This window comes from Ictalurus furcatus, chromosome 7, assembly GCF_023375685.1.
Source record: "Ictalurus furcatus strain D&B chromosome 7, Billie_1.0, whole genome shotgun sequence".
Lineage (NCBI taxonomy): Eukaryota > Metazoa > Chordata > Actinopteri > Siluriformes > Ictaluridae > Ictalurus > Ictalurus furcatus.
Window position 1 is genome coordinate 19,892,535 of NC_071261.1, and position 27,860 is coordinate 19,920,394.

At 36.2% G+C, this 27,860-nt stretch overlaps 2 protein-coding genes across 3 annotated transcripts; both read left to right on the top strand.

Annotated features, from left to right (window-relative positions):
- The first annotated feature begins 309 nt into the window (after positions 1-309).
- Positions 310-1,070, top strand: zgc:194655 (uncharacterized protein LOC794380 homolog). The gene is made up of 2 exons (XM_053629201.1): positions 310-504; positions 620-1,070. Exons 1-2 carry the CDS (start codon positions 360-362, stop codon positions 766-768), a joined length of 294 nt encoding a protein of 97 aa, XP_053485176.1. The 5' UTR covers positions 310-359; the 3' UTR covers positions 769-1,070.
- A 2,109-nt stretch (positions 1,071-3,179) lies between these two features.
- On the top strand, positions 3,180-27,414 carry si:ch211-212k18.13 (uncharacterized). Of its 2 annotated transcripts, XM_053629198.1 has the most exons (26): positions 3,199-3,764; positions 4,023-4,133; positions 8,401-8,534; positions 8,652-8,722; positions 8,859-8,981; positions 9,083-9,178; positions 11,085-11,213; positions 12,194-12,322; positions 12,399-12,421; positions 12,539-12,570; positions 13,441-13,472; positions 15,573-15,692; positions 15,851-15,946; positions 16,407-16,528; positions 16,730-17,009; positions 17,690-17,767; positions 17,937-18,098; positions 18,351-18,455; positions 20,585-20,680; positions 21,234-21,402; positions 23,160-23,281; positions 23,399-23,458; positions 23,762-24,545; positions 24,690-24,812; positions 25,601-25,722; positions 27,139-27,414. In XM_053629198.1, exons 1-26 carry the CDS (start codon positions 3,706-3,708, stop codon positions 27,223-27,225), a joined length of 3,465 nt encoding a protein of 1,154 aa, XP_053485173.1. In that variant the 5' UTR covers positions 3,199-3,705; the 3' UTR covers positions 27,226-27,414. The 2 variants fall into 2 exon arrangements, with proteins under 2 accessions (XP_053485174.1, XP_053485173.1); XM_053629199.1 differs by lacking the exon at positions 24,690-24,812 and having other exon boundaries at positions 3,180-3,764.
- The last annotated feature ends 446 nt before the right edge of the window (positions 27,415-27,860 follow it).

Consider the following 27,860-nt stretch of genomic DNA (forward strand, 5'->3'; position numbering starts at 1 on the left):
ATAGTGTGCCAAAATGTGGATGTCCATCACAAATAAATGACTTGTAAGGAACACACTTCTCCCAGGTTGAACAGTTCTGCAAATAAAGATCCATTAATATCTGGGTATCTGGGATCCATTATACCCTTATATCTGGGTAACTTTTTTTTAACAGACCGATAAGAAATAACTTATATAACGATAAAGAAAACATATCCGATTTATAAAAAAACATATTTTCATTTGTTATGCCATGTGTGCAGCTGTGCCGTTACAGACCGTGAACTGTCATGTGCAGGTTACGTAATCATCAGTTTCTATTAAGAGAAAATGAAACTATGCTGCAATAACCCGACTGCACTTCATAAACTTCGTTCAACATGGGGGACATTTATCAAATTCAGGTTGTTGGTTTTAGGGGAGAAAAGAAAACCGTCGACGTTGCAACCTCTGAAGATGATTTCAACAAAACAACTATTTCGGCTTTCAAAGAAAAGCTCATGGGGAAGTTTCCGGAGCTTAAAGGTATTGGCTTATTTCCTCTATATAGATGATGACAGCATAACCTGTGTGATTTTTGACCTGGACTTTCAATGCATTTGACTCCGTGTGCGGTCAATAAAATCTCTCCTTTTATCAGGTGCGGAATTCAGAATGATGTTCACTGATGTCCAGCTTCAGGACTCCGACACTTTCTCCATGCGCAAGATCCAGAATAAATCCACAATCTTCCTGATCGTCCGCATGCCGGGAGGAGCCCCACACACACACACACACAATGCGGGGTGAAGAGAGGAGAGTCCGGAACAGCTGCACTGAACACCCGGACTGAACATGCGGAGACTTTTAATCATATATCTGCTGTCTTTTACGTTAGCATAGAAAACAATGTAAAAATAATGTTAAAGAACTAAAGTAGTCTTACACGTTTCCCTTTTGTCCTGTTCTCGTAATGTCTTATAAAATTGCGATCAAATTCTTACATTCTGTTGTTACTTTAACAGTATATGTAATATATTACAGCTATTATATTATATCACAGTGCACTTAGCCCGGATAAATCAGTTGAATAATAAATAATAAATAAATAAATAAATAAATAAATAATTCTTGTTAAAAAAGTATTAGTAGTAGGCGGCCTAGTATAGTAGGCTTGTAGTAAGGGTGGTGGTGGTCATGCCAACAACTCTAGTGTTTTAATGAGAGATTCAACTTATAGCTACAATAATACAAAGAGGACAATACAGTGAACAGATACATATTTGACAGATAACCAACAAAGCATGGGCATAACCATGCATTCTTTGGGGGGGTCATGTCCCCCCCCCCCCTCTCCATGTGGAGGAAATGCCAATCTGTCCCCCCAATGTACAGCACAAAATATTTTCTATATGTCCTCCTTTAATGAACCCTGCCAATCTGTCTTTTTTCATCTATTCTATTTATTTATGTCTATTCCTTTTTCATATATTTCCGTTTGTTAAGGAAAATAGGTGTGTGCCCCCCCCCCCCCAATTGTACGCTTGCTTGCGCCCATACTCAACACAAGTTCGTTGATATATTTTAGCAGCTCAGTCTGTAGGAAATGGAGACAGCAGCCAAGCGTAGAAAAGTGCAGCAGAACATACGAGCTTTTTTTCAGACAGTAAGTAACTAGATACCTAAATAGTAGGTAACCTTAGCTTAGTATAGAAGGCATCATACCATGGCTTGGTTTGTTCTTAAGAATGTCAATTAACTTTTGATATTCGCACACCCACGAAGTAGGCTGGGCTAACGTCAGTTTCAGTTTATGACCATTAACGTTACATTCACTTGCATAGCCTCCCACCGAGTTCGCTGTGAACCCTCACGTTGTGACCGACTGTTATAAATGTGAGTGAAAGTGAGGAAAGTTGCACAGCATTTCGTTCCTTTACACTACATTTGGCCTAAGGACAACTAAGTGATTTTACAAATATGAGGCTCAGCATATTGCTGAGATGTGCTAGCTTGGCAACGAGAGATATGGAACTAACGTCTGAGTTGTGGCCATATTGTAGTTATCCATTCAGAACTAGTTACGGTAATTTGTCTTTTAGAATTAAGAAAAGAGAACAAGCAAAGAAAAGCAAGCTAAACAGCATGATGACATTAACATAATAAATGACACCAGTTACACAAACAGAATATTCAATTTATCAAATTAAAATGATCATCTAAGTCAGTCATTGCTCTTCTGGGAAAATAATGGTACCTGGTCAGAATGCAGGCAGCACAGCATTGCTTGGAAGTATCCGTAGGGAAATTGTATTTACAACATATATAGTGTTGAATTTAGTTTCATAGGTAGCCATACTTTCTGAGTTTGTTTAAAAGTCGTGATTGCATGTTTAAATGTTAGCGTGTGTAGTTTGCCTGCACTCGCCTCTACTTGGTGTGGTAGGTTTCATGGTAGGTTATGGAGCAGAGAATACCCAGATGAGGATGGGTTCCCTTCTGAGTCGGGTTCCTCTCAAGGTTTCTTCCTCTTAAAACATCTTAGGGAGTTTTTCCTTGCCACCCTCGCCACTCAGTGGCTTGCTCAGTTGGGATAAATTCGCACCTTTAATATCTGTATACCATGTTGAAATTTCTGTAAAGCTACTTTGAGACAATGTCTATTGTAAAAAGCGCTATACAAATAAAATTGAATTGAATTGAATAGAATACATCTGCCCACAGGACGTCCACAGCACCCTACAATTTCCCCATGCTGTGGGAGCTTCTATCACTCAGAAATCACGTGAATTTAAACGGTAACTGTAATCCTAAAACTATTTTATAAATATGCGAATTTTCAGTATCAAACTTTGGATGGGGGGGCTTGGACCTGGGCAACTTTATAAGATTCTACTAAGTTTATAGTCGTCTACTTAACAGGATATCTAACTTATTGCAGTGTTAGGATACAGTATGGATAAATAATTTTTATAGCATATATATTATTAATGATATACTTTTATATTACACATATACACTTATTGTGCCATATAAAAATCTTATACAGTTGCCCAGGTCATGCACTTTTTAGACGGTGCCTTACCGACTCCATTACTGTAAGGCGCTGATGACCTGCGCTTCCCAAAGCCGCGGGTTTTAACGGGAGAAAATTAAAAAAATATATTCAGTTGTTTTGGTTCTATGTCCACTCAATACACATTATTAAGACAATACACATTATATCCTTTTTGTGTGTTTATTTCTTGAGAAATAGAAGAGAGAAGCTCGAATGTACAGCGAATGTTCAATATAAACCCAACTTTAACGCGGTGCGCGCGGTTTACAAAACTGAGGGTACGGACTGCAAAACTGAGGGTACGGATTACACACGTTTTTTTATTACCTGGCACTAGGGGGGCTCCGTACAATTGTACTGCATACACTGTAAAGCCGGGAGTTTATTTCCTGTGATGAGCTCTGCTGTTCTCACCGGGAGTTTGTTTATCTGAAGAGCTTTACGGTCGGAGGAAAAGCAGCTGCCGTGCCAAAAAAAGTTGTTCATATTGTTAGAGAAAATTTGCAGATAGCAGTCGGAAATGCGGAAGGACTGCTTCAAGGCTGTACAGGAAACCAGATGTCTTACGTAAACATGTTGGGTGTGACCGAGGTTTGAAACGAAAGTAAAACGATTTAGGCATCTGTTTTTAAGGAATGATTCGGACTAAACATCAGTAAGTGTATGCTAGATAGTAACTCGGCTGTGTAATGGAGTTCTCCAGCAGTCATTACAGAAACCAAGAAGGAATGACTTTGGTAGAGAAAAGGTAAGAAAGAACAGAGTACTGTTCACTTCGCAGTATTTATTTATTTTCAGATCCAGTGTGCTAGTGTAAAACATTACATAAATAGTATTCACTAAACTAATATATATTAGAAAATTTTAATTTAGGTTTAAGTTCAGAATTTTATCCATTATGCCTAATGCAAACAATGAGAAAATAAATAAAAAGTAGAATTTGTTTGTTTGTTTATTTCATTGTGTAGCAAGCCTTGTTGATACATTTAAACACTTAATTATTCAGATCTACTGGAAAGCGATACAACGGCTTGAAAAATCAAGGTGCAACCTGCTACCTGAACTCTGTACTGCAGTGTCTCTACATGACCGAAGACTTCCGAAAAGAAGTAGAAAAGTAACGCTAAACGTTTTTTCTTTTTACCACATTATAGTTCAATTGTTGCACTTGTTTTCTGATGTTTTGATAGACTATTACATTTATACAAATATTTTTGCTTCTTTTATCTTAACACATTTTAATCCCATCAGACATACTGTGGCCCCAAAAGTTTTTGGACATTTAAACATTTATAAATGTATGAATTTCACTGCATTAGAGAACACCATTTCAAAACAAGTGACATTTATTTTATAGAAGGATACCACAAGCACTCTTTTCAAACAATTCCCAAAAGTTTTACTGTCATGTTTTTTGTTTGTTTGTTTTTGTGTGTTTTTTTTTAAACAACCATATGGTTAGTCTGGGGCACCTGTGTGAAATGGAAGGTAACTGACTACTTACAGCCACTATAAAAGACCTTGGGACCAGTTGGTTAAAAGTAATTACAAAAATGATTAAGAAGAGGCAAGTAAGTTTTGAGAAAAATTCTAGCTTCATCTGTATGCACAGAGAAGGCCACTCTATTTACTAGATCAGAAAAACCTGTATAAAAAAGAAGAAGAAGAAGCAAAAGAATTACCAGACACAACTAGAGCACAAACAAAACAGGAGCACCGAGCATGACTACAGAGGGAGAGTAATGGCAGAAACCATTCAACAGCCTCAAGAATAAGAAAGCAAGGGTGAAATATGCAAAAGAACATGTACAGAAAGACAGTAGCTTTAATTTAACATGTTAAATTTTAACTTGGATGGATCTGATGGTAGTGCTTGTGTGGAGAAAGCCAGGAGAAGAATTCCAACCAAACTGCATGAAGGGTACACTCTTAAAACACGCTTTGTGTTGCTTTGAACACAATCAATGTGTTAGTACATTCAACACGTGTGTTATTTTTAGCACATCTTTGTGTGGAAATATTTAACACATCATGTGTTCATTTTAACACACCTCTGTGTCTAGTTAAGGACAACACATTTTGTGCTGCTTTCAACACAATCACTGTCTTAGTACATTTAACACATGCTGTGTATTAGTACATTTCCAGACAAAGATGTGTTAAAAAAACAACACAAAATAACACAGAGATGTGTTGTTTATATGTTTTTCTCTACAATTCTCCTAAAACGCAATTTATTTGTATGCTAAAATTGTACTAAAAAGTTTACAAAATAAACAAACAATTGCATGAAATTCAGATGGCATTTATTAAAATCATTAAAACATTTGACAGATGTATGAATTTGAGTTGATGCGTCTTACAAATCTCCCTGTCATCTGGGAAGAGTCCCACTCCCTTCTATTTGAAAAGCTGTAAAAGAGCAAAAAGAGTGTTGGTTAGTTGTCGGCTACAAAATTTGGCCTTTGGGTTTTAACTGAGAAATTGCATTACAGAATCCCAAATAGTGTAATTTTGGGAATGTGACCTTCTCTCTCATAATGAACAAAATCTAGCTTACTTGTGAATATTTATTTTCCTGCCTTTAGCACCTCACCACCTTTTTTTTTTTTTTGCACAACCTAATCAAGTCAACCAACATTACAGAGATAGTGGAAAGCATTACAACCTTCTGTAATCCCCAACCTCTCTTTTTGTCATGTTAACCTTGTGAAGAACTTTTGGCCTCTATATTACTGAGCTAGCTAAGCTCCGTTAGCCACTGAGTGTCTGCACCTGTTAACCAGCATTAACGTTCACCGAATACATGAAGAAACACCTAACCCATCCTTATAATGATAATTACTACAGCCTGCCTTGTCCAAAACACCTACTAAATGTAGTTAACATTAACCCACTCTCTGTATTACATCATGGTCAACAGCTGTAATGCTACGTTATCATTAACTCTCAAAAAGGGAATGGGAATATCTAACATTACAGCGAACTGTATGCTAAAGTAATGTTATTAACTCAGGTGAGTGTCTAGGTTAGCATCACCCATTCCTACTATGATTGGTGAGAGCATCCAGCTAGCTAACCCTAACTCGGAGCCTCAGATAAGATGCAGACCCAGAGAATTATAGAATAACCTCAGTCCATATTTCACAGCTAACATAAACACATGGCACTAGTAGTGTAATACCAACACTGAGGAAGTAATACATGATATTCACTTTTGAAGCTGTCATGATAGGTAAAGTTAATTATCACTTGCTGAGTTACTGTTTTCCAATGAATACATTTTTGAGAGCTCCCTGCTTAAATTTCACAAACTCAGCCAAGCATTTTCAGAAGCGTTAACATTAAATTGCCAGCGCAGTCCACAACGTGATTGGACAATAACACATGTTGTGTTGGTCACTCGTGTGAAATATTTTTCTTTTTTTTTAACACATTTATTGGATAATTAAAATAACATGTGTTGAAATAGTAATAACACAAAAAGTTTGTATTATCTTAACACATACTTTCTGAGAGTGTACTACAAAGCATGCTGGTGGTAGAGGCTTTGTTTCTCACTGTGGTGTTGGTGAGCGTGTGTTCATTAATCCCATAATGAACATACACTCACTAAGCACTTTATTAGGAACACTTGTACACCTACTTATACCTTTATTCTAATCAGCCAATTATGTGGCAGCAGTGCAATGCATAAAATCATGCAGATACGGGCCAGTAGCTTCAAGTAATGTTCAGATCAGCCATCACCATTTTGACTGTGGCATGATTGTCAGATGGGTTGTTTGAGTATTTCAACTGCTGATCTCCTGGGATTTTCATGCACAACGGTCTTTTGAGTTTACTCAGAATGGTGCAATAAAGAAAAACATCCAGTGAGTGGCAATTCTGTGGACAGAAATGCCTTGTTGATGAGAGCAGTCAATGGAAAGTGGCCAGGCTGGTTTGAGCTGACAGAAGGGCAATTGTGGTAAGCAGAAAAGCATCTCAGAATGCACAACATGTCAAAATTTGGGGTAGATGGGATACAACAGCAAAAACAACATCGAGTTCTCCTGTCAGCCAAGAACAGAAATCTGAGGTTGCAATGGGCACAGGCCCCCCAAAACTGGACAGTTGAAGACTGGAAAAACATAGCCTGGTCTGATGAATCTGGATTTCTGCTGAGGCACACAGATGGTAGAGTCAGAATTTGGCACCAACAGCATGAATCCATGGAACCAACCTGCCAGGGTCCTGTCCAGGCTGGTGGAGGTGGTGTAATGGTGTGGGGAATGTTTTCTTGGCACACCTTTGGCCCATTAATGCCAATCAATCATCGCTGAAATGCCACAGTCTATTTGACTATTGTTGCTGACCATGTTCATCCCTTCATGATCACAATTTACCCATCTTCTAATGGTTACTTCCAGCATGATAACACACCATGTCACAAAGCAAAAGTTGCCTTAGACTGGTTTCATGAACATGACAAAGAGTTCAGTGTTCTTCAGTGGTCTTCACAGTCACTGGATCTGAATCCAGTAGAAGAACTTTGGGATGTGGTAGAACGGGAGATTCCTAGCAGGAAAGTGCTCCTGAAAAAATCTGCAGGAATTGCATGATGCAATCATGTCAACATGGACCAGAATCTCAAAGGAATGTTTCCAACATCTTGTGGAATGATGACATGAAGAATTGAGGCTATTTTGAGTGTAAAGCAAGGCCCAACTCAGTATTAGTATAGTGTTCCTAATAAAGTGCTCAGTGAATGTAGAAGTGTACAGAAGCATTTTGAATATGAGTGCTAACATGAGTGAAGAATTAATGACAGAAATGGATTTTGTTTCAGCAAGATAATGATCCAAAGCATACCAGCCACTTTTTGAAAAGAATACCTTTTAGAACCCTGACCTAAACCCTATTGATAACACAATGGAGAACAAATTGTCAGTTGTTGATGCTATAATGTGGATGAACTGAAAGTTTTGTTAGTTGAAATTGGGAGGAAACTTCCACCACAACTGCTGCAGAAACTGGATAACTGAATGCCCAGATGTTGTCACAAAGTTTTGCAAAAAAAAGAATGGCTAACTAAATATTAAAACAACTGTTTTCTTTAATGAAGCCATTATAGAGTATCCAAATACTTTTTTGTCTAAATATGATAATATAATATAATTTTTTATACATTTACACATAATATAATTTTTTAAGGAAATGTTTAGATTGATAAATGTGCTTGGGTGATCTTTCTTTAAAATAAATGCCTTTGTTTGACATGTTTTCTAATAAAATGAAATTCATATATTTGTAAGTGTGGCTTAAGTGCCCAAATCTTTTATGGGCCACTATATGTTATTGTTGAGAAACAATCATCTTTTTGTCTGTTCTGTGCATGTTAGTTTTAGAGCATATCCACCAAATTATGATGAGTCAAGTACTGATTTGATGCTAGAATTGCAGAAGCTCTTTGCAAAGATAAAAGATGATGATGGTACGACTGAAGGGATAACTCAAAGTTTGTGCATCAGCAATGGTGAGTTCTTCCATTTGGTATGACTAAGTGGAAAACTCAAAGTTTTTGCAACAGGAATGCTGAGTTATATTTGATTCAATGCATGTTTTATGTTTTGTTATGTTGTCATATTTTCAGTCTATGAACAGCAGGATGCAGTGGAATACTATCAGAGAACTCTAAAAGCAATTGGGCCACAATTTTCCAAGGTGGGATTACTCATTTGCATGTTTGCAATTACTTCTATTTTTATTCTTTTTGTAATATTGCAGATCTATTTGACATAGATTCTCAACAGTATTTGGCAAAATTACATGTGACACCACACAGTTGTGTTTTTTCCAGGTATTTGAAGGGAAAATGAGCAACATAGCCAAATGTACAAATAATCACAAATTCCAAGAGAAGTGTCACTTTTTCACCATCCCTTTACCCATAGAAACTGGACACATGGATGTGTTCGAAGTGGTAATCTTTATCTTTTTTTAAATAGAATTATTCACATTAGCCTAGTCAACATTATTTGTGTAAAACAAAGAGCTAGTTGGACATTTCTTTATTTTTTGCAGGACAAAGGATTACAGACTTTTTTCAAAAAGGTAAAGCTAGATGAAGACAACTGGCTATATTGTGAACACTGTGGCAAAAAAACTGAAACAGAGACTGTGAGTACTTCACTGGATGTTCCGTAAGACACCAAATTTATGCCATACATGTTGAAATCTTGACTTGCTGGCTCTTATTAATCAAGGTTGTGTACAGACAAATCTGAATGTAAAACAAGCATAGGGTATGGAAATTCCACAGACAGTTTCCTTAATTCTCAATTTCATCTTTGGTGTATTGACAAACTCACATCTGCTTGGAGTAATTGTAAATTTGATCAATATTTTAACAGCAGCAGCTCGTGACCATAGATTGTAGTGGGGAAGTAGGATATTAATAATGACATAACCTCTAACACAATCAAAAGATCGAGAGGCTATAACACTTGATTAATGTTATACACCACTAGTGGTTCTTCAGAGTAACCATTTACTAACATAAAGCCATACAGCATGTAGTCTAGTAGTTTAGACACTTGGTTCAACTGTGTTTGAGGTAATATTAATCAGGGTTGACAGGTTTCATCGAATTTCCAGCTAAACTACATATCAGAAACTACATAAAAAAATTAGCCTGAAATTACCCCAAAATTTGGGTATCAAAAGAAGACTTTTTTTTTTTTACATTTGCAGGAGGAATGTACTGTATTTCACATATATTTATGATGTATGATATTTTCCACATACTGTACCTTCTCCCAATATTTACAGATTTTAAACTAGCCCAGTCTGGAAACTCTGTCATTAATTGATTAACTGATTAACAGATGAAGCTACACCCCCCAAAAAACATGTTTAAGGATAACCACTTTACAGTCTGATCAGTGATGCATTACAAGGCTAAAGACATAAATGTGTGCTTCTACATGAGTCCTTCAATGTAAGCAGCAATGTTAAGGCTTGTGGCATTGGCAGCAGTCTTGATAGTATCCATGGCATCGATCACTCTTTCAGTAATGTTAGCCACATTGTTCGTTCTTCCTTAAAATCTAATGGTTTAACATATGTTATTATCAGTCAACAGTGCTATCTCCATCATTTCTGTCTGATTTTGTTCTCTCTTAGCACTCCATTTTTGCTCCATTTTTTATATTTCCCAGGCATCATACAAATGTATCGTTAGCTAACAAGTAATTATCTGACTATGTCATCACCAGAAAAATTAAAACCAGTAAGAGTGTGTTGTTTTTATTAATTAAGTTACACCAGTTATGCTCATCACGTTCAAAATATACTTTTCACTTTAAAACTATTGACCTTTCATAAAAAAATTTGGAAGAAAAAAATACAAGCCACAGCTGAAGTCTCCTTGGATTTAGAGGCCTGCAGACAACAGCCCAAACATCTCTATGGTTAATCCGTCATTGTGTGTCGCTCATTACTCACTCACTCACAGTTATCATTACTCACAACTGCTTTATTCTAGTGAGAGCTGTGATGTATATGGTGCCTATCCCACAAACATGAGCACAAGGCAGGAGAATTCCATTGCAGGGCACCATTTATACACATTCACACACAGGGGCACTGTAGAGCAGCAAGTCCACCTATCTGTATGTTTTTGGATAAGAGCAGGAAAGTGGAGGACCCAGAGGAAACACTGGGAGAACATGTGAAACTCCAGAAAAGTTTTTTCCCTACTTGATTTACTTCCTCAGATCTTGAATAACAGTGATGTGCTGAATGCTTCTATTTTATTGGTTGGCTGCCACAACTGCAGGCGTGTTTGAAGTAATTTACATATATATATATATATATATATATATATATATATATATATATATATATATATATATATATATGAGGTTGGGTGTAGCATATGTAAATAAGGACCAGTGCATCTACGCAGCTAAAGCTTCATGAAGCTGAAGGTTTCATGAATCACTTTGATGAATAAGGGCCATTGTGGTATTTGTGCCAGTCATAAGTCAAACATTTCTTTCACACTCTGACTATTCAATCATAGTGGAATGAAATCCAGGAGTTTCCTACTATCCTGACTCTGTACCCAAAGAGGTTTGACTTTGACTACACCCAGATGAGGCTTGTGAAGAATAACTGTCACATGGACATTCCCCTGCAACTGCAGATAAGTGTGAGTTTTAGCCTTTTTCAGCCTGCAACTGAACCTAAGTGTACTGATATACAGTATCTCACAAAAGTGAGTACACCCCTCACATTTTTGTAAATATTTGATTATATCTTTTCATGTGACAACAATGAAGAAATGACACTTTGCTGCAATGTAAAGTAGTGAGTGTACATCTTGTGTAACAGTGTAAATTTGCTGTCCCCTCAAAATAACTCAACACACAGCCATTAATGTCTAAACCGCTGGCAACAAAAGTGAGTACACCCCAAAGTGAAAATGTCCAAATTGGGCCCAAAGTGTCAATATTTTGTGTAGCCACCATTATTTTCTAGCACTGCCTTAACCTTCTTGGGCATGGAGTTCACCAGAACTTCACAGGTTGCCACTGGAGTCCTCTTCCACTCCTCCATGACGACATCACAGAGCTGGTGGATGTTAGAGACCTTGTGCTCCTCCACCTTCCATTTGAGGATGCCCCACAGATGGTCAATAGGGTTTAATCAATCACCTTCACCCTCAGCTTCTTTAGCAAGGCAGTGGTTGTCTTGGAGGTGTGTTTGGGGTCGTTATCATGCTGGAATACTGCCCTGCGTCCCAGTCGCCAAAGGGAGGGGATCATGCTCTGCTTCAGTATGTCACAGTACATGTTGGCATTCATGGTTCCCTCAATGAACTGTAGCTCCCCAGTGCCGGCAGCACTCATGCAGCCCCAGACCATGACACTCCCACCACCATGCTTGACTGTAGGCAAGACACTTGTCTTTGTACTCCTCACCTGGTTTCAGCCAAACACGCTTGACACCATCTGAACCAAATAAGTTTATCTTCCATCACTGGATTTTTTATGAAAACATAACAATATCAATGCATTTACCATAAAATTATTGCAATAACGTTATTTTTTAGACTTACTTTGCACAAACATCTGTGTAACACCTTCATACTCAGTTTTTTTTTACATGCACATACTTTTCCCCCCACAGGATATTGTATATAAGCTTTATGCAGTTATTAACCACTCAGGAGGAGTAAGTGGAGGACATTACAATGCTGTCATCAAATCCTTTGAGGATGATGAATGGTATTGTTTTGATGACTATTCTGTCACAAAGGTAATAAAATTATTTTATTTACTTGTTTTAATTTTATGCTATGTGTGGTATTTTGATAAGCCTTGTTTTCTGACAGGATTCAAAGCACTCGTTCTATCTGTGAGTACAATATAATCATGGTTTCACATCTTATTAATATCAGAAAAATATACTGAATACATTCTTCTGTATGTTTTTTTTTTTCGACTGACCTTTGTGCTATACTTATATTTGCAGTTCACGGTTGGCATATTTGCTCATGTACAGAAGTAAGTAAGGGTTTTCTTATCCTTGCTCACCAGACAGCAGAAACTGCTTATATTCTTTAATAAACAATAATTTAAAAAAAACCACAACCTTTTGATAAATCATAGATCAGACTAAGGTATGTCAATTATATATATATATATATATATATATATATATATATATATATATATATATATATATATATAAAATAATTGTGTAAAATGTGTGTGTGTGTGTGTGTGTGTGTGTGTGTGTATATGTATATATATATATATATACACACACACACACACACACACACATACACATACTACTGGTCAAAAGTTTAGAAACTCTCATTCTTTATTTATTTATTTATTTTTAAAATTATATTATTATTTTAGAATAATAATAGAGTAATCAAAACTCTGGAATAACACAAATGGGAATTATGTTGTGATAAAAAATCCAAAATTACATAAAAATAATCTTGGCATTTTCTCAACCGATTTCTTGAGGAATCCCTGAGATGCTTTTTAAACAGTATTAAAGGAGTTCCCACCTATGATGGACACTTACAGGCTGCTTTTCAGAATATTTTGCTCCAAGTCATCCATGCAAAAAAATATTTTGATGAAAGAAATTAATATGTTGGCACAATTATATTTTTGTCTACAAGAAGGATTTCAAACATTTAATCATACACCTTTAGATCAAAAGGTTTTTAAGATCATGACAAACATTTCAGTGTCTCCAAACTTTTGACCGGTAGTGTATGACACACATTCTGTTGTCTGAATATTTGGATTTGAAGGTCACACTGAAGTGCGTAGAGATTTGCTATTATTTTATATAATTTACACTCTAGTCTTTAAATAATCCAGGGTGTCTCTTTTGTTTCCTCTGAGTAGAAGTGGATTTCCCTGATGAGAAATCAGCCAGTGTGAGTGTTTTTTCAGTACAGAAAGATCACATTATCCTCCATTAGCTATAATAAAATGGCAACAAAAAAACCCCTAAATTTTGTAATGATTGAGTTTATATATATATATATATATATATATATATATATATATATATATATATATATATACACACAGTATCTCACAAAAGTGAGTACACCCCTCACATTTTTGTAAATATTTGATTATGTCTTATCATGTGACAACACTGAAGAAATGACACTTTGCTAAAATGTAAAGTAGTGAGTGTACAGCTTGTATAACAGTGTAGATTTGCTGTCCCCTCAAAATAACTCAACATACAGCCATCAATGTCTAAACCGCTGGCAACAAAAGTGAGTACACCCCTAAGTGAAAATGTCTAATTTTGAGGGGACAGCAAATTTACACTGTTATACAAGCTGTACACTCACTACTTTACATTGAGCAAAGTGTCATTGCTTCAGTGTTGTCACATTAAAAGAAATATTCAGATATTTACGAAAATATGAGGGGTATACTCAATTTTGTGTGATACTATATATATATATATATATATATATATATATATATATATATATTTACTGATATAATCAGCGGGATGATTAGCACACCAAAGATTTTTGGTACATTTCAAGCAGACATTTCCAGGGATTTTATTTCATCACCAGTGATCACACTTCTGTTATGTTAATAATTGTCAGGTCAAGTATGAGGAGGTGGAATGAATTTTAATAAAAACAAAATCCCTGTTCATGAGCTGTCACTAAGGAAAGTAACGTATTAGAACACTTTTTAATATTTACCTATCATTCACGTTACAGCTGGGACTACCTATGCTGATTGGGACTTCCCCAATTCTGAAAAAGTTGAGACAGTATGGAAAATGCTAATAAAAACAAAGAGGAGTGATTTATAAATGTATTTTGACTTGTATTTAAACGAAATGTATAAAGACAAGGTATTTGATGTTTTACCTAATCAACTGCATAGTTTTTTTGAAGATTTATTTTTGAATTGATGCATGCAATACATTCAAAAAAAGTTGGGACAGGGCAATTTAGGACTAATAGTGATGTGACAAGTTGAAATAAGAAGGTGATGTGAAACAGGTGAGGCAATCGTCTAATCATCTGCCAACAGATGCGTCAGTGACTAATCCAACACTTCGAGAACAACATTCCTCAAAGACAAATCAGTAGGATTTTTGGCATTTCACCTTCTACAGTGCACAATATAAGTAAAAGATTCAAGGAATCCGGTCAAATCTCGGTGTGTAAAGGGCAAAACCGAAAACCACTTCTGAATGCGCATGATCTCCGATCCCTCAGACGTCACTGTCTTAAAAATGGATATCCTGACATGGGCTCAGGAATACTTTGGTAAACCTTTGTCATGGCATGGTAACTTGCACATCTGTGTGAGGGCAGCATTAATACAGAAAGATATGTACACATTTTGGAGTAACATATGCTGCCATCCAGAGCAGGACAACACCAAACCACATTCTGCCTGGATTACAAGCGCATGGTTGCATAAGCAGAGAGTGTGGGTGCTAGCATGGCCTGCCTGCAGTCCTGACCTATCTCCGATTGAGAATTTGTGGTGCATTATGAAGCACAAAATAAGGCAACGAAGGACCCATACAGTTGCGCAGCTGAAGAAATGCATAATGGATGAATGCGGAAAATTCCGCTTGCTAAACTTAACCAACTGGTGTCCTCAGAGCCCAAACACTTAATAAGTGTTATTAAAAGAAAAGGTGATGTTACACAGTGGTAAACAGTCAACTGTCCCAACTTTGTTGGAGTGTGTTACAGTCATCAGATTTGAAATGAGTGTATATTTTCAAAAATAAATAAAATTCACAAAGTAAAACATCAAATAATTGTTAATAATGTATCAGTATAGTACAGGATGAATCAAATTTTCAAGTGACTCTTTTTTTTCTCATATTCCATACTGTCCCAACATCTTTGGAATTGGGGTTGTATGAAAATACAGTAATGTACACCATGACCAATCAGAAATCAGTAGCACTGTGGCAACAATAAGATTTAATCATTTTTAGGTGTAATATATAATGTGTTCCTATGTGATAGGAGTTACAGTTACACTTCCAGGAGTACTATAAGCTGGTCACCAATCTGCTGCAGTGGATCCGCTACTATATCTCTGTGTTTGAGGAGAGCAAGTTCCCCACCAGTTATAAGGAAATTGAGGTCTCTTAACAGCTCAATAGGACACAAGAATGCACACAACATACACATACAGTTGCATGCACATTATTGTATTGTATTATTATTTATTGTATTGTATTATTATGCATTTTTAATGCAGCTAAATAATGTGAATCAAAGCTTCTACCTTTTTGTTCCAGACCCTTTGCCAACAGTTTCTAGAATTTAAGATGATAGAACTGCCAGCAAAAGAGGCTGACAAAATCTGCTCTAAACATATTTACAAGACCTTTCAGGTAAATACCATATACCATGTGGTAGGTCTAGTAAATGAACACATATTACAGTGCCACATCACATAAATCCTTATGTGCATTCACAGTGCATTACATTATTCACAAGTATTCAACCCCCTTTGAACTTTACCACATTTGGTTGTGCTATAACCTGGAAGTAAAATCTTGGTTGCTTCACTGACATAACACACTCGGAGAAAAGCACCAGGTGCCCTCTTCCACATTGTCACTTAATGGAGTTGAGGACGGATGCAAATGCATGTAAGAGCTTTATTATGTGAGAAACAGACAGACAAATGCAAATCGTGAAACATAGACATGGTCATAAACAGGCAAAAGGTCAGGCGATCAGCAAATGGGCACTCTGCCAAATGTGGAAAAGTTCAAAGGGAAAATGTTCCTTTTGCATTGATATTCTACCTGAAATTTTGTCTTTGTATCCCACATTTTTCTTCTACAGGGGGCAGTGCAGGCTGGTCAGATTCCTCCTGGTTATAACCCCAATGATGTGGAGAAGAAGTGGAGTCAACTCCATGAAGCCATAATTAAGTGGGAGGGACTGCTCAGAAACAAGTTTGAACAGTGAGACCGCCAATTCATACACAGTGTCTTCACATTACCTTATTTTTTAGTTTTTACTTTAAAAAAAAAAATAAAAATACTTTTAAAGAGTTGTCCCTCCATTATGCCATCCACCAGCCAGCCCTCCCCGATAATGTGACAACTACCAAAATGTAAAGTGACTTTTGTAGTAATATTTTACTTGCTGCATATTTTTGTCAGGGTGTACTGTTTCCATGAGCATCTGGTAAACATGCGCGTGATGTTCGGCAATACAGTGTCAGTCTACGGAGTACCCCTCACACCTTCCCAGCTGGATGAAGTCATGCTTTGCTACATCCATGACCTGCTGGACTGGGTGAAGAAGAACCAGAGCTATATGCACTACTCAGAGTGGGGAGCAGACCTGCCCTCTATTGAGTCCCATCTGGCTAGCCATCAGAGACTTCATCAGTCCATCAAAGACTTCAAATCCAACATTCAACATGCAGAGGCAGATGAGGTGTTTTTGTTGAATGTGTTGATTTCTTTATGTTGGTAAAACTTTCTTGTGGATTGGTTTCATATTGCTTGTATAAACTCTAACCCTAAGACATAATTTGATGTGGTCTAGTATTGATAAACAAATAAATAAGAAATAAAAAAGAGAATTTAAGTTTACTATTTATACCACAGTACTGCTGATTTATCTAATCTGACTGGGCAGAAAATGTTGATTGATTTTCTATAACAGCAGGTATGACAGTTATATTAATGCACTTGTTCTGATACATAAAAAGAGAGGCTGGTAATATAACATTAGTGATAACACAAACTAACTTACTTCACAAATATTCCACAGCATTAAATGTAACTATAACTCGATAAAAGTATTAATGTATAATATGATTAAAACTTTTTTTAATGTGTACAACATCTATAAATAAAAACATGTCATCATTAGGCAAATTGCTGTGGTACAAGAGGAATAAAACACTTGGGCCATGCTGTTATGTGAAAATATTCCAAATGTAACAGGAACTCCTATTTGTGTCAGGCCACACATTTGGTGATTATTTTCCTGAAACAGCACACCCCCAAAATATTTTATTCATTACTTAACCTGTTTTACAAGGACCTGCCTTTCTAGTAGTGATTAAATTAAATAATGTCTGAAATAATGTATTTATTTTTTCTCTACAGTATCAGTTATCCCATGCCAGTAAAAAAATATACAGAAATTACCTGGACATGCTGGTCTTGCAGTACAAAGAGCTTCTGGTATGTCTTTGGCAGCAAGTGCACGCAATTCTAAACAGTCTTTTCTTTTGGGGGGAACCACAACCATTTCACTAGTTAACAGTTGCATAACGTTTTTACATTTATTGGTTTTAGCTTCAACAGTTTTTGTCTTTAATAATCTCTTGCTGCCTTGTTGATCCTCTGATAGAACTCCTCAGTGGCTCGGCTACAAAATTTGACCGGGCTACATGTATTTGCTGTAGCTGCCACTGATGCACTGATATGGCTAAGTGAGAGAACAGAGGAAGAGGTGAAATATGGCTGGAGTGACGATAATACCAACATGACTGCCAAGAAGGATAACTACTCAGTAGGACTAATTTTTCTTCTATATAGCCTACTTCCATAATTCAGTGATTATGTTTCATAATTACTTTCAGTGGAGTGACTGTCTCTACTGTACTGACTACTTGTACTATATTTTTAATGGAGACTATAAAGCACTAGCAGGGGTCTGGATTGGATTAAAAGAGGAAACTGGGTAAATAAATGTTGCAAATAGTAGTAAAACTGCAGTAATATGTAAATATGAGTGCAGTGTGTAACAGAGGTCATGTGACAGGGTCTGATGCAGGATCTGGAGCAGATGAAGAAAAAATTGAGCACTATTAAAGCCACTGGAGACAAATTGCTGAAGGAAGACCATCCAGCTCAGCGCACAATAGAGGCAAGACATTCCATCAACATCACCTATAGTTGAATTAGAATTTTATGGGTGAATAAAATGTTATGAGATACAATAAGAAAAGACAAAACACAGATAAACTACTAATCGGGACAGACCGAGTTGCATGTGCACATTTGCACTAAACTTAAAAACCATTTGTGATACATATCCGCATATCCTGGTATATGACTCAGAAGAACAAGAAGGAGAGAAAAAAATAGCTGCAAGCAGCAATTAAGGTAGCCAAGTACTTTCAGTTCCCACACCTTAGCTATGGAGGAAGACAGTTCAAATTTATGAGCAGTTAAACAAATTAGCTAATTATAGCACCCGCTAGAGGGGATTTTGACAAAACGTCTTGGAGTCCCTTAGGACGCGGTCATTTATTCATCTACAAGGTTTGGTCAAAATATGTTACACTGTTGCTGAGGTATCCCCTCACTTCCTGTTTGGCAACTTCACCATCAAATTAATTTGCGCATTATGGATGAACCGTCCATTATATCAAAAATCCAAGAAACACCTTTTTGTTTGGGTTGGTCTTCCAGAGTTGCCAAATTTGGTGATGATTGGACAAAATATGTAGGAGAGGAAGCAAAAACAAAACAAAACAAAACAAAAAAAAACAGGTTAAAAAAAATCAAAATGATTGACTTCCTGTTTGAGAATCACAAATTCATTACATTCACAACATAAATACCAACATCAGCAAGGGAATCTGTAGGAATAAGAGTCTTGATTTAATGTTGAGTGGTTAAAAAGTTACAAGCAATTTTACAAATTATAGTGCCACCTAGAGGTGAATATAGACAAACCTTTTTGGAAACCCTTAGCATGAGTTCTTTGAGTTCTTGCCAAAGATTTGTTTGGAATATGTTACACTATTGCTGAGATGTCTTCACTTCCTGTTTGGTGGCTTCACCGTCTAATTTGTGTATTATGGCCAAACCAATTTGTGTATTATGGCCAAGCCAAAAACTTTTTTGGAGATTGTCTCACAAAATGCATATGAAATCTATGGGCTGCCATACACTCCTATAGCAACTATAATAATAATAATAATAATAACAACAACAACAACAACAACAACAACAACAACAATAATAATAAGAAGAAGAAGTAGAAGAAAACATACAATCACTAAAGGGTGTCTATGCATCTTCAGTGCTAAATATGGCAAAGATTTCAACTCCACACATGGTGGATAGCCAGCAAGAGAAACTATACAAATATTTCTGATGACAATTCATATTCCAAAGCCCAGTATTGTTAGTGGGAATAATGGAGTTTGCATCTTGGGGATCTTGTGTTGGTGCCCACAATTCCATGTGTTTAAACTGAAGTGCTAAAATCAGAATAATTTATGAACATGGTAAAAGTTTGAAATAAGCCATAGAAAACACTACCTTTTCCTACCCAGATATAAAGTTGCAGTTGCTCAGTTGGAGAGGACTGCTGCATCAGCCTTTGAAGCATGTGCGCCCTGAGTGAATGTAGATGCAGTGTTTTTAAGAGCTGTCAGTGCATGCGAACTGGATCTTCTTTGAATTATTGGCAATGCAGTGTGCCAAGGTTGTCTTGCATGTGTGCAATTTGCAGGTTTATCTGTTTGTGGATACATTTCCTGATGCAGTTCGTTATGGAGGTCTGCTCTATTTCGCTTACGTGAAACACAACAGTAAACTTGCATGAAAAAAGAGAAAAAAAACATGCAGAATGCTACTGGGTAGCAGTGATTGTTTTCACGCAGATGTGAACCATTCTCTTCTTATGGTCTCAGCTGAGAGAAATGTAGGCTTTCTCTTTGCAATAGTGAAAGAGAAGGTGGCTTTTGTGTCTAAGGTAGCATTGTTTACATTCTGCAGTACAGAGAAACAGGAATGTGCTGCCACTAGCAACAGCACAATCTTCTTTGTAGTGAATGCTGTGGGCTAATGTTATGTTCGTTGTTATTAATAGGTATTTTCTTATCTTAATATTTGTGCATGTATTTCTAATATTGTTTCACATTTAGTAAAACTGCTTGACATAAAACTTATGTTACAAACCATGTATTGAGACGTAAATAGCACAATTTTATCTTCAGTTCACAGTTTATAACACAGAACAACTTTCTGTACCATCTGTAGGCCTTAACTGCAGCTCTAGAGACTCAGTGGACATGCCTACAGCAGTTCTGCTGCTGCACTGAGACCCACCTCAAAGAGAACACAACCTACTTCCAGGTATTTTCTTTTGGCCTCTACTGCACATTTATTTCATTATCATGGATTTGAATGTCTGCCTTTTACAGATCTTAAGGCTAAATCAGGGTTGTACCCTGCTATATGCAGTTTTTATTTTATTTCTTTTTTGAATGACTGTAGAGTTTTTTGCCAAAATAATAGAATGTTTTCTGTTTGGCCCACAGGCTCAAAAGGAACTTAATCTGTTTAAGACTTTAAGACATGTCGGTCTCCATCACATTACCCCATCATTGATTATTTTCATATAACAGCATGCCTGTCATGTTTTATTCTTTACATATACCAGTATGAATTTTCCCCCAATGTTTCTTAAATCATAATCAAGAAATTATGTCACCATAGCAGGTCACTTTTTTTTTTTTTAGCACAGATTTATTAATTCAGGTTTAAGGAAAATTGTGGATATACTGAAAATGGACTGAAAACTTTATTCTGGAAAGATTATTAATTGTATGTGAAAACAGAATCATGGCTAATAAGTTTACACCTATTTAATATCTTGTTTATTTTATTTCTGTTGCATTCATTTAAGACTCAGGATTGTAATAATGCTCTGCAAAACATGAAGCAGCACCATTGCAACTTCACGAGCAATAGCAAGCACTCTGAGTTCTTTGGTGCAGATGAGCACAAACAGGCTGAGAGCACTTATAACAATGCCAAAAAGCATTGCAACAACCTGCTGCAATCGATGAAACAAGGTGAGTAATAGATCAAGCTACTAGGGCCGTCAAGTTCAAGTTAATGTACTGCAATCCGCATGGCCTCTTAGAATGCATTATTTAGTATTGGTATTTGAGAACTGTTGCATCTTAAGAAAACCAACAAAATCTAGAAAGTGAGGGGGCTGCATATAAAACTTAAGGCTTAACCCATTTTTGGGTGAGGATATTCTATTCAGTTAGGCTTTCCATATATCAGTACTGCTACAGTATCACTCTTCTATAAGCAGCAAGTTTATTTTTTTAACTGATATAAAGTGTAAATGGAAAATATAACCACCCAGTCTAATCACCCTGATCATAGCACTTAACCCATACATCAGTTAAGATCCATTCAAATTGTGAGATTTGCAAGGACTAGGTGGGGTGTGGGTGAGATGGAAACTACCAAAAAATAAATAAATTACTGTTTTTGAAAAAATAAATGCCACTTTTAGACCTGCCAACCTTTACACATTTTGTGTAGAAATTCTGCATTTTAACAGCTGAAATCAAAAGTACACCAAAAGAGCAGTCTTCTTTTTCCCTAATAAAAATGGTAGATGAGCCAATCAACATCCATAATGATTGAGAGTTGTGCAGGTGTTTTGAGCTCTTCCCCTCAAAGACACACTGAATGCAAATATAAATCATTTTAATGGTAATTATACTTGGACAGTGATTTATTTGAAGCATTGTAATCAGCAGGGTCTCCTATATAAATCTATTTGATAAAGTCAAGCAAATGTAAACAATAAAACTTACTTCTTAGCAATAGGTTTCTTCTCATGTTCAGAACCCCTTAGTTCATCCCTGGCCTCCTATAAAAAGAAACACATTTGGTGAGACAGCTCATCTTTCTTTATATGTATAAGGCCTAATAATGTCTGCTTAGACAATACCTTCTCCATACAGATATCAATAAGCATTCCATGTAGCTTCAGGTCTTTACAGTTGGCCAAAGCTTTGGCATCTTCCTCCCTTTCCATACACACTGAAGCCTGGAATGGAGAAAAGGTTTTAAAAATATACTGCCAGTTCTTATATCAGATATACCTAAATAGAGTAGATCATTCAACTGTAATGCACAAACCTCTGAACATCTGTCATAAAAGCATTATTCAATTTAATGACTTGTAAAACAGTAGTGCGCATACTATGGTAATTTTTTAGGATCACTAATCACAAAGAATCACACAACCTACAATTTTTGCTTAGCAGCGAAAGTACAAGAATAAAGATCTAAAATATCATCAAAGAAGTCTTATGGTCAAAAGATCACCAGACTAGGATCCAGTCTATGAAGAGTCTCACAAAAACAAGAGTGATGGATACCTTCGTTATGATCTTGAAACTTTCTATGGCATTTGAAAATCTATGCTAAAGATTTGTTTTAATGCTAATCGTAACTGAAGACATTTAGTAAACAGCTGAGCTTAAAAATAATAAGACAAAAGACCACATATTAATAAAATAAAAGAAAAATTGTTCACAATTCACAACACCTCCGAGATGCCTTTAAGGAGAATGGCAGTGTGAACCGTCCCAAAAGGTTCAAAAGCATCAACTAGCTCTTTCACACTCCTCACATCACAGAATATGAATAGAGGAAAAAATGATAAATCATCCATCTTTAAATCTATATACATCTATATACATCTATATACATAAATTATATATTTTATTTTATACATATGAGTGAGTATTTTGTTGTCTCGAATAACACTACTGCTTAATATTTTATTTTCCCCCAAAAGATGGGTCTCCCACCGCTAGTAATGAAGGATCAAGTTCTTCTACTTCTACATCTTGCAAGACCAGGCCAGAGGTTAGCACAGCTGTAAGTCGTTCAAGGGACCATGAGGAAGATGGCTCCAAGGTAAGAATGACTAAAGCTATATTTGAGACTTCTGCTGCTGCAAATCTGTTTCAGATACAAAATAAAAGTATTTTTACAGTAGCATGTTGGAACTTTGATTCATTTGTTTCTGCATAGACCCGTAGTAGCAGCAGAAGTACACGTTCGTCAAGGAGTGATACAAAGAAAACTGGAAAGGTGAGTATGAATATTACATTTTTAAATTTATGGCATTTGGCAAATGCCCTTATCCAGAGCGACTTACATTATCTCATTTATACAACTGAGCAATTGAGGGTTAAGGGCCTTGCTCAAGGGCCCAACAGTGGAAGCTTGGCAGTGCTGGGGCTTGAAATCCTGACCTTCTGAGCAGTAACCCAGAGCCTTTAACCACTGAGCCACCACTGACCGTTTCATGTCAAACAATATCTAATTGTTTATGACCTTCCACTTATCTACATATACGGTTTTGATGCTTATTAATAAGGAAATCTGTTTCAGGCAAAAGAAGTGGCGCGAGCTTTTGAGGAATCTTGTCCGAGGCAAGAGGCAGAGGAGCACTCGCCTCCTAACTCAGGACACTCTGAATTAAAAATGTCAGAGGATGAGCAGAAATCCCCCATGACATCACCAACGCATGAAAGGAAAGCCAGTGATGAACCTAGTTCAGAAAAGTTCAAGAAGTCAGCAACTTTAGCCACACCAAAGTCCAGACCGTCTTCTGACACTGAAGCAGAGGATCAGGAAATTGCAGACATGGAAAAGAAACCAATAAACACTTTGCCAGTCACAGAGGCGAAAGGGGCAGAAAAGCTTGAAGGAGTTCCAGTTGCTACTGATGTCCTGCAAGAGACAGTTCACCAAACTGTATATGGTGAAGTAGAAAGGTTAACACCAGAATCAGCAGAATCTGAGGATAAAGACAAGGAGTGCATTGTTCAGAAAGATTCTGAAGAGGCCGCTCTCATCATTGAAGAGACATCAGATAAAGGAGCTTCTAACTTGCATGATCCCAAACAATTTGATTCATCTGCCCTTAAATTAAAGGATGAGCCTCTTCAAGACTCTGAGCTACAGGAACAGAAATCTCCTGCAGAGCACCAGTCTGAGAAGCACCAGTCAGAAGAAGAAAATTTGAAAGCAGGGGTAACTTCAGCTTCAACAAACACACAGGCTGCTGGAACAGAGGAAGAGAAGCCTAATATCAGCAAACAGGAAGATGAAGTCACGATCAAGGAGAATACTGCTGATGAAGCTACAACTGAAAAAAGAGCAGCAATAAAAGGTATTTAAGAGATGCATTTCCATTGGCATAGACTTACTATTTAAAATCAGCGTTAAATTTTACCTTATATCCCCAATCTTTTCCACATATGTCTGAACAGTTACCTAGTTTTCTACACATATATATATATTTTTTTAATTTCAGAGGAATTTAAACAGACATATAAGGATGAGCTAAATCAGGAGCCAGACCCTAAGAAGCCTTGCTCACAGCCCTCCACAACTAACGACTTCACTCTTCCCCCCTTTAGCCCAGATAACCCTATTGGTAAGATGCTACAAACATAAAATGTGCAGACATGTGTGTATTGAGCACTCTTGACAGGAAATGGTATAGGAGAAGTATTTAGGAATTAAGCTATCTAAAATCAACGATAGTTCTAAAATAAACAGCTCACATATGGTACAGATATTCCTACTAGTTTGAGACAAATAATGACAATGTATTTTTTTCTTAACAAAATTCACCTTGTTTATATATTTTTAGAAAAAGACAAATGAACCAGGCAAAACTTGCCCGGGTTTCATGTCTTTACAGAAGAAGGCTAACAAGGTATAGCTCATGAACAAAAGATAAAAATTTAAATGCTCAAAACATGTCATGAAATTTAACAGCATATAAATGTAGTAGTGCATTAAACACTGAGATTAAATGAGTACATATGTTTTGTTTATTAATGCGTTGAGCAAAAAGCTTGACACATTATTCAAATACCAGGCTTTCAGATATTTTGCTGATTGTCAAGTTCAAAGGGAATTCAGAAAAGTTTAACTTCAAGCAAAGAAAATAAGCAAACAGTGGATAAATGTAAATAAAATTCTTACCTTTTGGGTTTTGTCTTTACAAACTGAAAGGAAAAAAAAAAGACTGCCCATCCTTATTGAATAAATGCTTGATATTGGAGCAGAAATGCCATAGTAAAGGATAAGAAAAAGCAGCAGTTGTAGAAAAGGCAGGCAAACAGAATGATTTGTTCAGGTCTGGTCTCTCTCCTTTTCCCCTTGCTGTAGATTACTTTAACACGTTTGAATATTGTGCTTTTGTGTGTTCTTCAGGTGTGGACTTTGTGGTGCCCAAGACTGGTTTCTTCTGTAAACTCTGCTCTTTGTTTTATGGAAATGAAGAGACTGCAAAGAAAACCCACTGCAGCAGTTTACGACATTACCAAAACATGCAGGTAAACCATTACAATGGCTCATGAATTCTTCTATATTCGGTGAAGTGCGCTGTTTTATATGGAAATAATTACCAGATTAATTTGCATTTCCCCTGTCTTATGACCCTGTCATATTGAAATAGCAATTATCCTGTTTGCTATTTAATTTCTTCAGCATCACGCATGGAGCTTCCCAAAATTCAAATGGGGAATTATAATTCGCTTTGCATTTCCAATGACTTCTACAGAAACCTATCAGTGTTGGGGGTGGAGTATACTATGAGGTGTGTTTGTATTTGGAAGTGACCTCAATCACAGTTGACTGCATTTTAGAGCGCTAAGAAGCCACGACAATAGTGATGCGTCGTTCACGAAGAAGTCGGCTACTCTGACTTATAGACAGGCTGTGTATGTATTGGCTATGATCCTATTTATTTATTTATTATTTATTTATTATTTATTAATAGCTCTTGCATTTGTATGTTTTGACCATATCTTATGGCAATACGGAACACACAAGGGAAAGCACATGAAAGCCTGTTATTTGCAGTTAACGTTTGCTGTTATTTTTGCTTTGCTCCAACCTTTTCTAGTTGAACACTGAGCTGTCACTTCTTCAACCATGGTCATGATTCCATAAACATATCTTACTATAGCTGGTATAGTATCGTATCATGATACCATGCAATATTGTGTTAATTTATAATTTAAATCTACAAAATGAACCAAATTTACAGAAATACATAAATATAAATGAAAAAAACAAAAATTTTCCTCTGAATACTTTATTAATGAAAATAGACAATTGGCTATTGGGGAAAAACTCAAGAACAATCATTCAATTGTCAAACAACTAATTCATATATAACTCGCTTCAGCTAATTTTAGTATTTACACATGGCAGTTAGCATAACGGTAGCTAGCTGGAGGAATGGTCTTGGATCTCTTGCCATGTTTTCTCCAATCAGGCATTATTGGAGAAGACTCAGAGCTGGTATCTTGGCAAAAGGAGGTAGCACAATGTATTGACTAATAGGGTGCCAATAATTGTTGCACACCTATATTTAACAAAGATTTTGTGTATAAAATATCAAAAGTTTAAACACAGACAATTTTCACAACTCATGTTTTCCAAGGGTGCCAATATTAGTTGTGTCATTTGTACTATTAAATTATGATAGTATAGTATATTATACTATTAGTATGGAAGCATCTTGTCCACTGACTGGGTTTTTATGATAAAATAGTATTTTCTGTTGGCCTGCTAGGTATTTCTTGTTAGAAATGTTGGCAGCTTTGCTGTTGCTCAATTAATAACTATTTCTGTATACAGATCTGTTACAAAATAGATATTCTGAGACATTGGGCTCATGTCTATGCTGCTGTTATATACATTCAAGAAACTAATAGTGTTTTACTCTTTTTTTCTTCTTGCAGAAATATTATGAGAAGCTCAAGACTCAGCAGACTCAGAGTGGCAGCTCAGCTCAGACACCATCCACTAACAGTTTTTCATCTGATTAAATGGATGAATTGGTTCTATATTTTACTTTGTAATAATTCTGGTAAACGGGTCCAATGTTTAATTGTTCAAAATGATAGATTTTTTGGTTTGTTTGCTGACTGCTTAGGTTCATATTGAAAACCTGATTCAAAATGGAAAGTAATGAACTCATTTAGATGTTACACAGGACAATAAACATTTTAGTAAATGCCTAAAGTGTTTTATTCATTGTTTCAATTAATTTATAATTTAAGTGTATAACCAAGTAAGCATGTTTATTTTATTTTAATTATTTACCACAAATTAAAACAATATAATGTACCATGACACAAAATATTTTAACTACCCTAGCAATATGTTTAATGTGTCTATATTTAACCAGCTTGCTCTAAACAGATCAATTATTTTATCTTCAAGAGCCAGATAACAAAATAAATATAAAACAATAGCATCAGTATATCCTGTTTATGAACAGCATGAGCACAAGAAAAAGGAAAACATTGGCAGGCACAGTTTCAACAATAACTACACTGTTTTTGGAATCTGGACTTTTTGTGGCAAGTATATCATTTGTAAAAGACCAAAATACAAACCTGCTGTAAAATGAATGTAGCCTGATAAATATTCCACCTACTTTAATTTCTGTGTGCTGTAT

What these genes read in the sequence shown, in the direction of transcription:
- zgc:194655 (XM_053629201.1), top strand. Translation starts at nt 360, where the DNA reads ATGGGGGACATTTATCAAATTCAGGTTGTTGGTTTTAGGGGAGAAAAG. An exon ending in GAAGTTTCCGGAGCTTAAAG is followed by an intron (nt 505 to 619) that starts GTATTGGCTTAT and finishes TCCTTTTATCAG; the next exon opens with GTGCGGAATTCAGAATGATG.
- si:ch211-212k18.13 (XM_053629198.1), top strand. Translation starts at nt 3,706, where the DNA reads ATGGAGTTCTCCAGCAGTCATTACAGAAACCAAGAAGGAATGACTTTG. An exon ending in TTCCGAAAAGAAGTAGAAAA is followed by an intron (nt 4,134 to 8,400) that starts GTAACGCTAAAC and finishes TGTGCATGTTAG; the next exon opens with TTTTAGAGCATATCCACCAA. An exon ending in AGAACACAACCTACTTCCAG is followed by an intron (nt 20,681 to 21,233) that starts GTATTTTCTTTT and finishes CATTCATTTAAG; the next exon opens with ACTCAGGATTGTAATAATGC.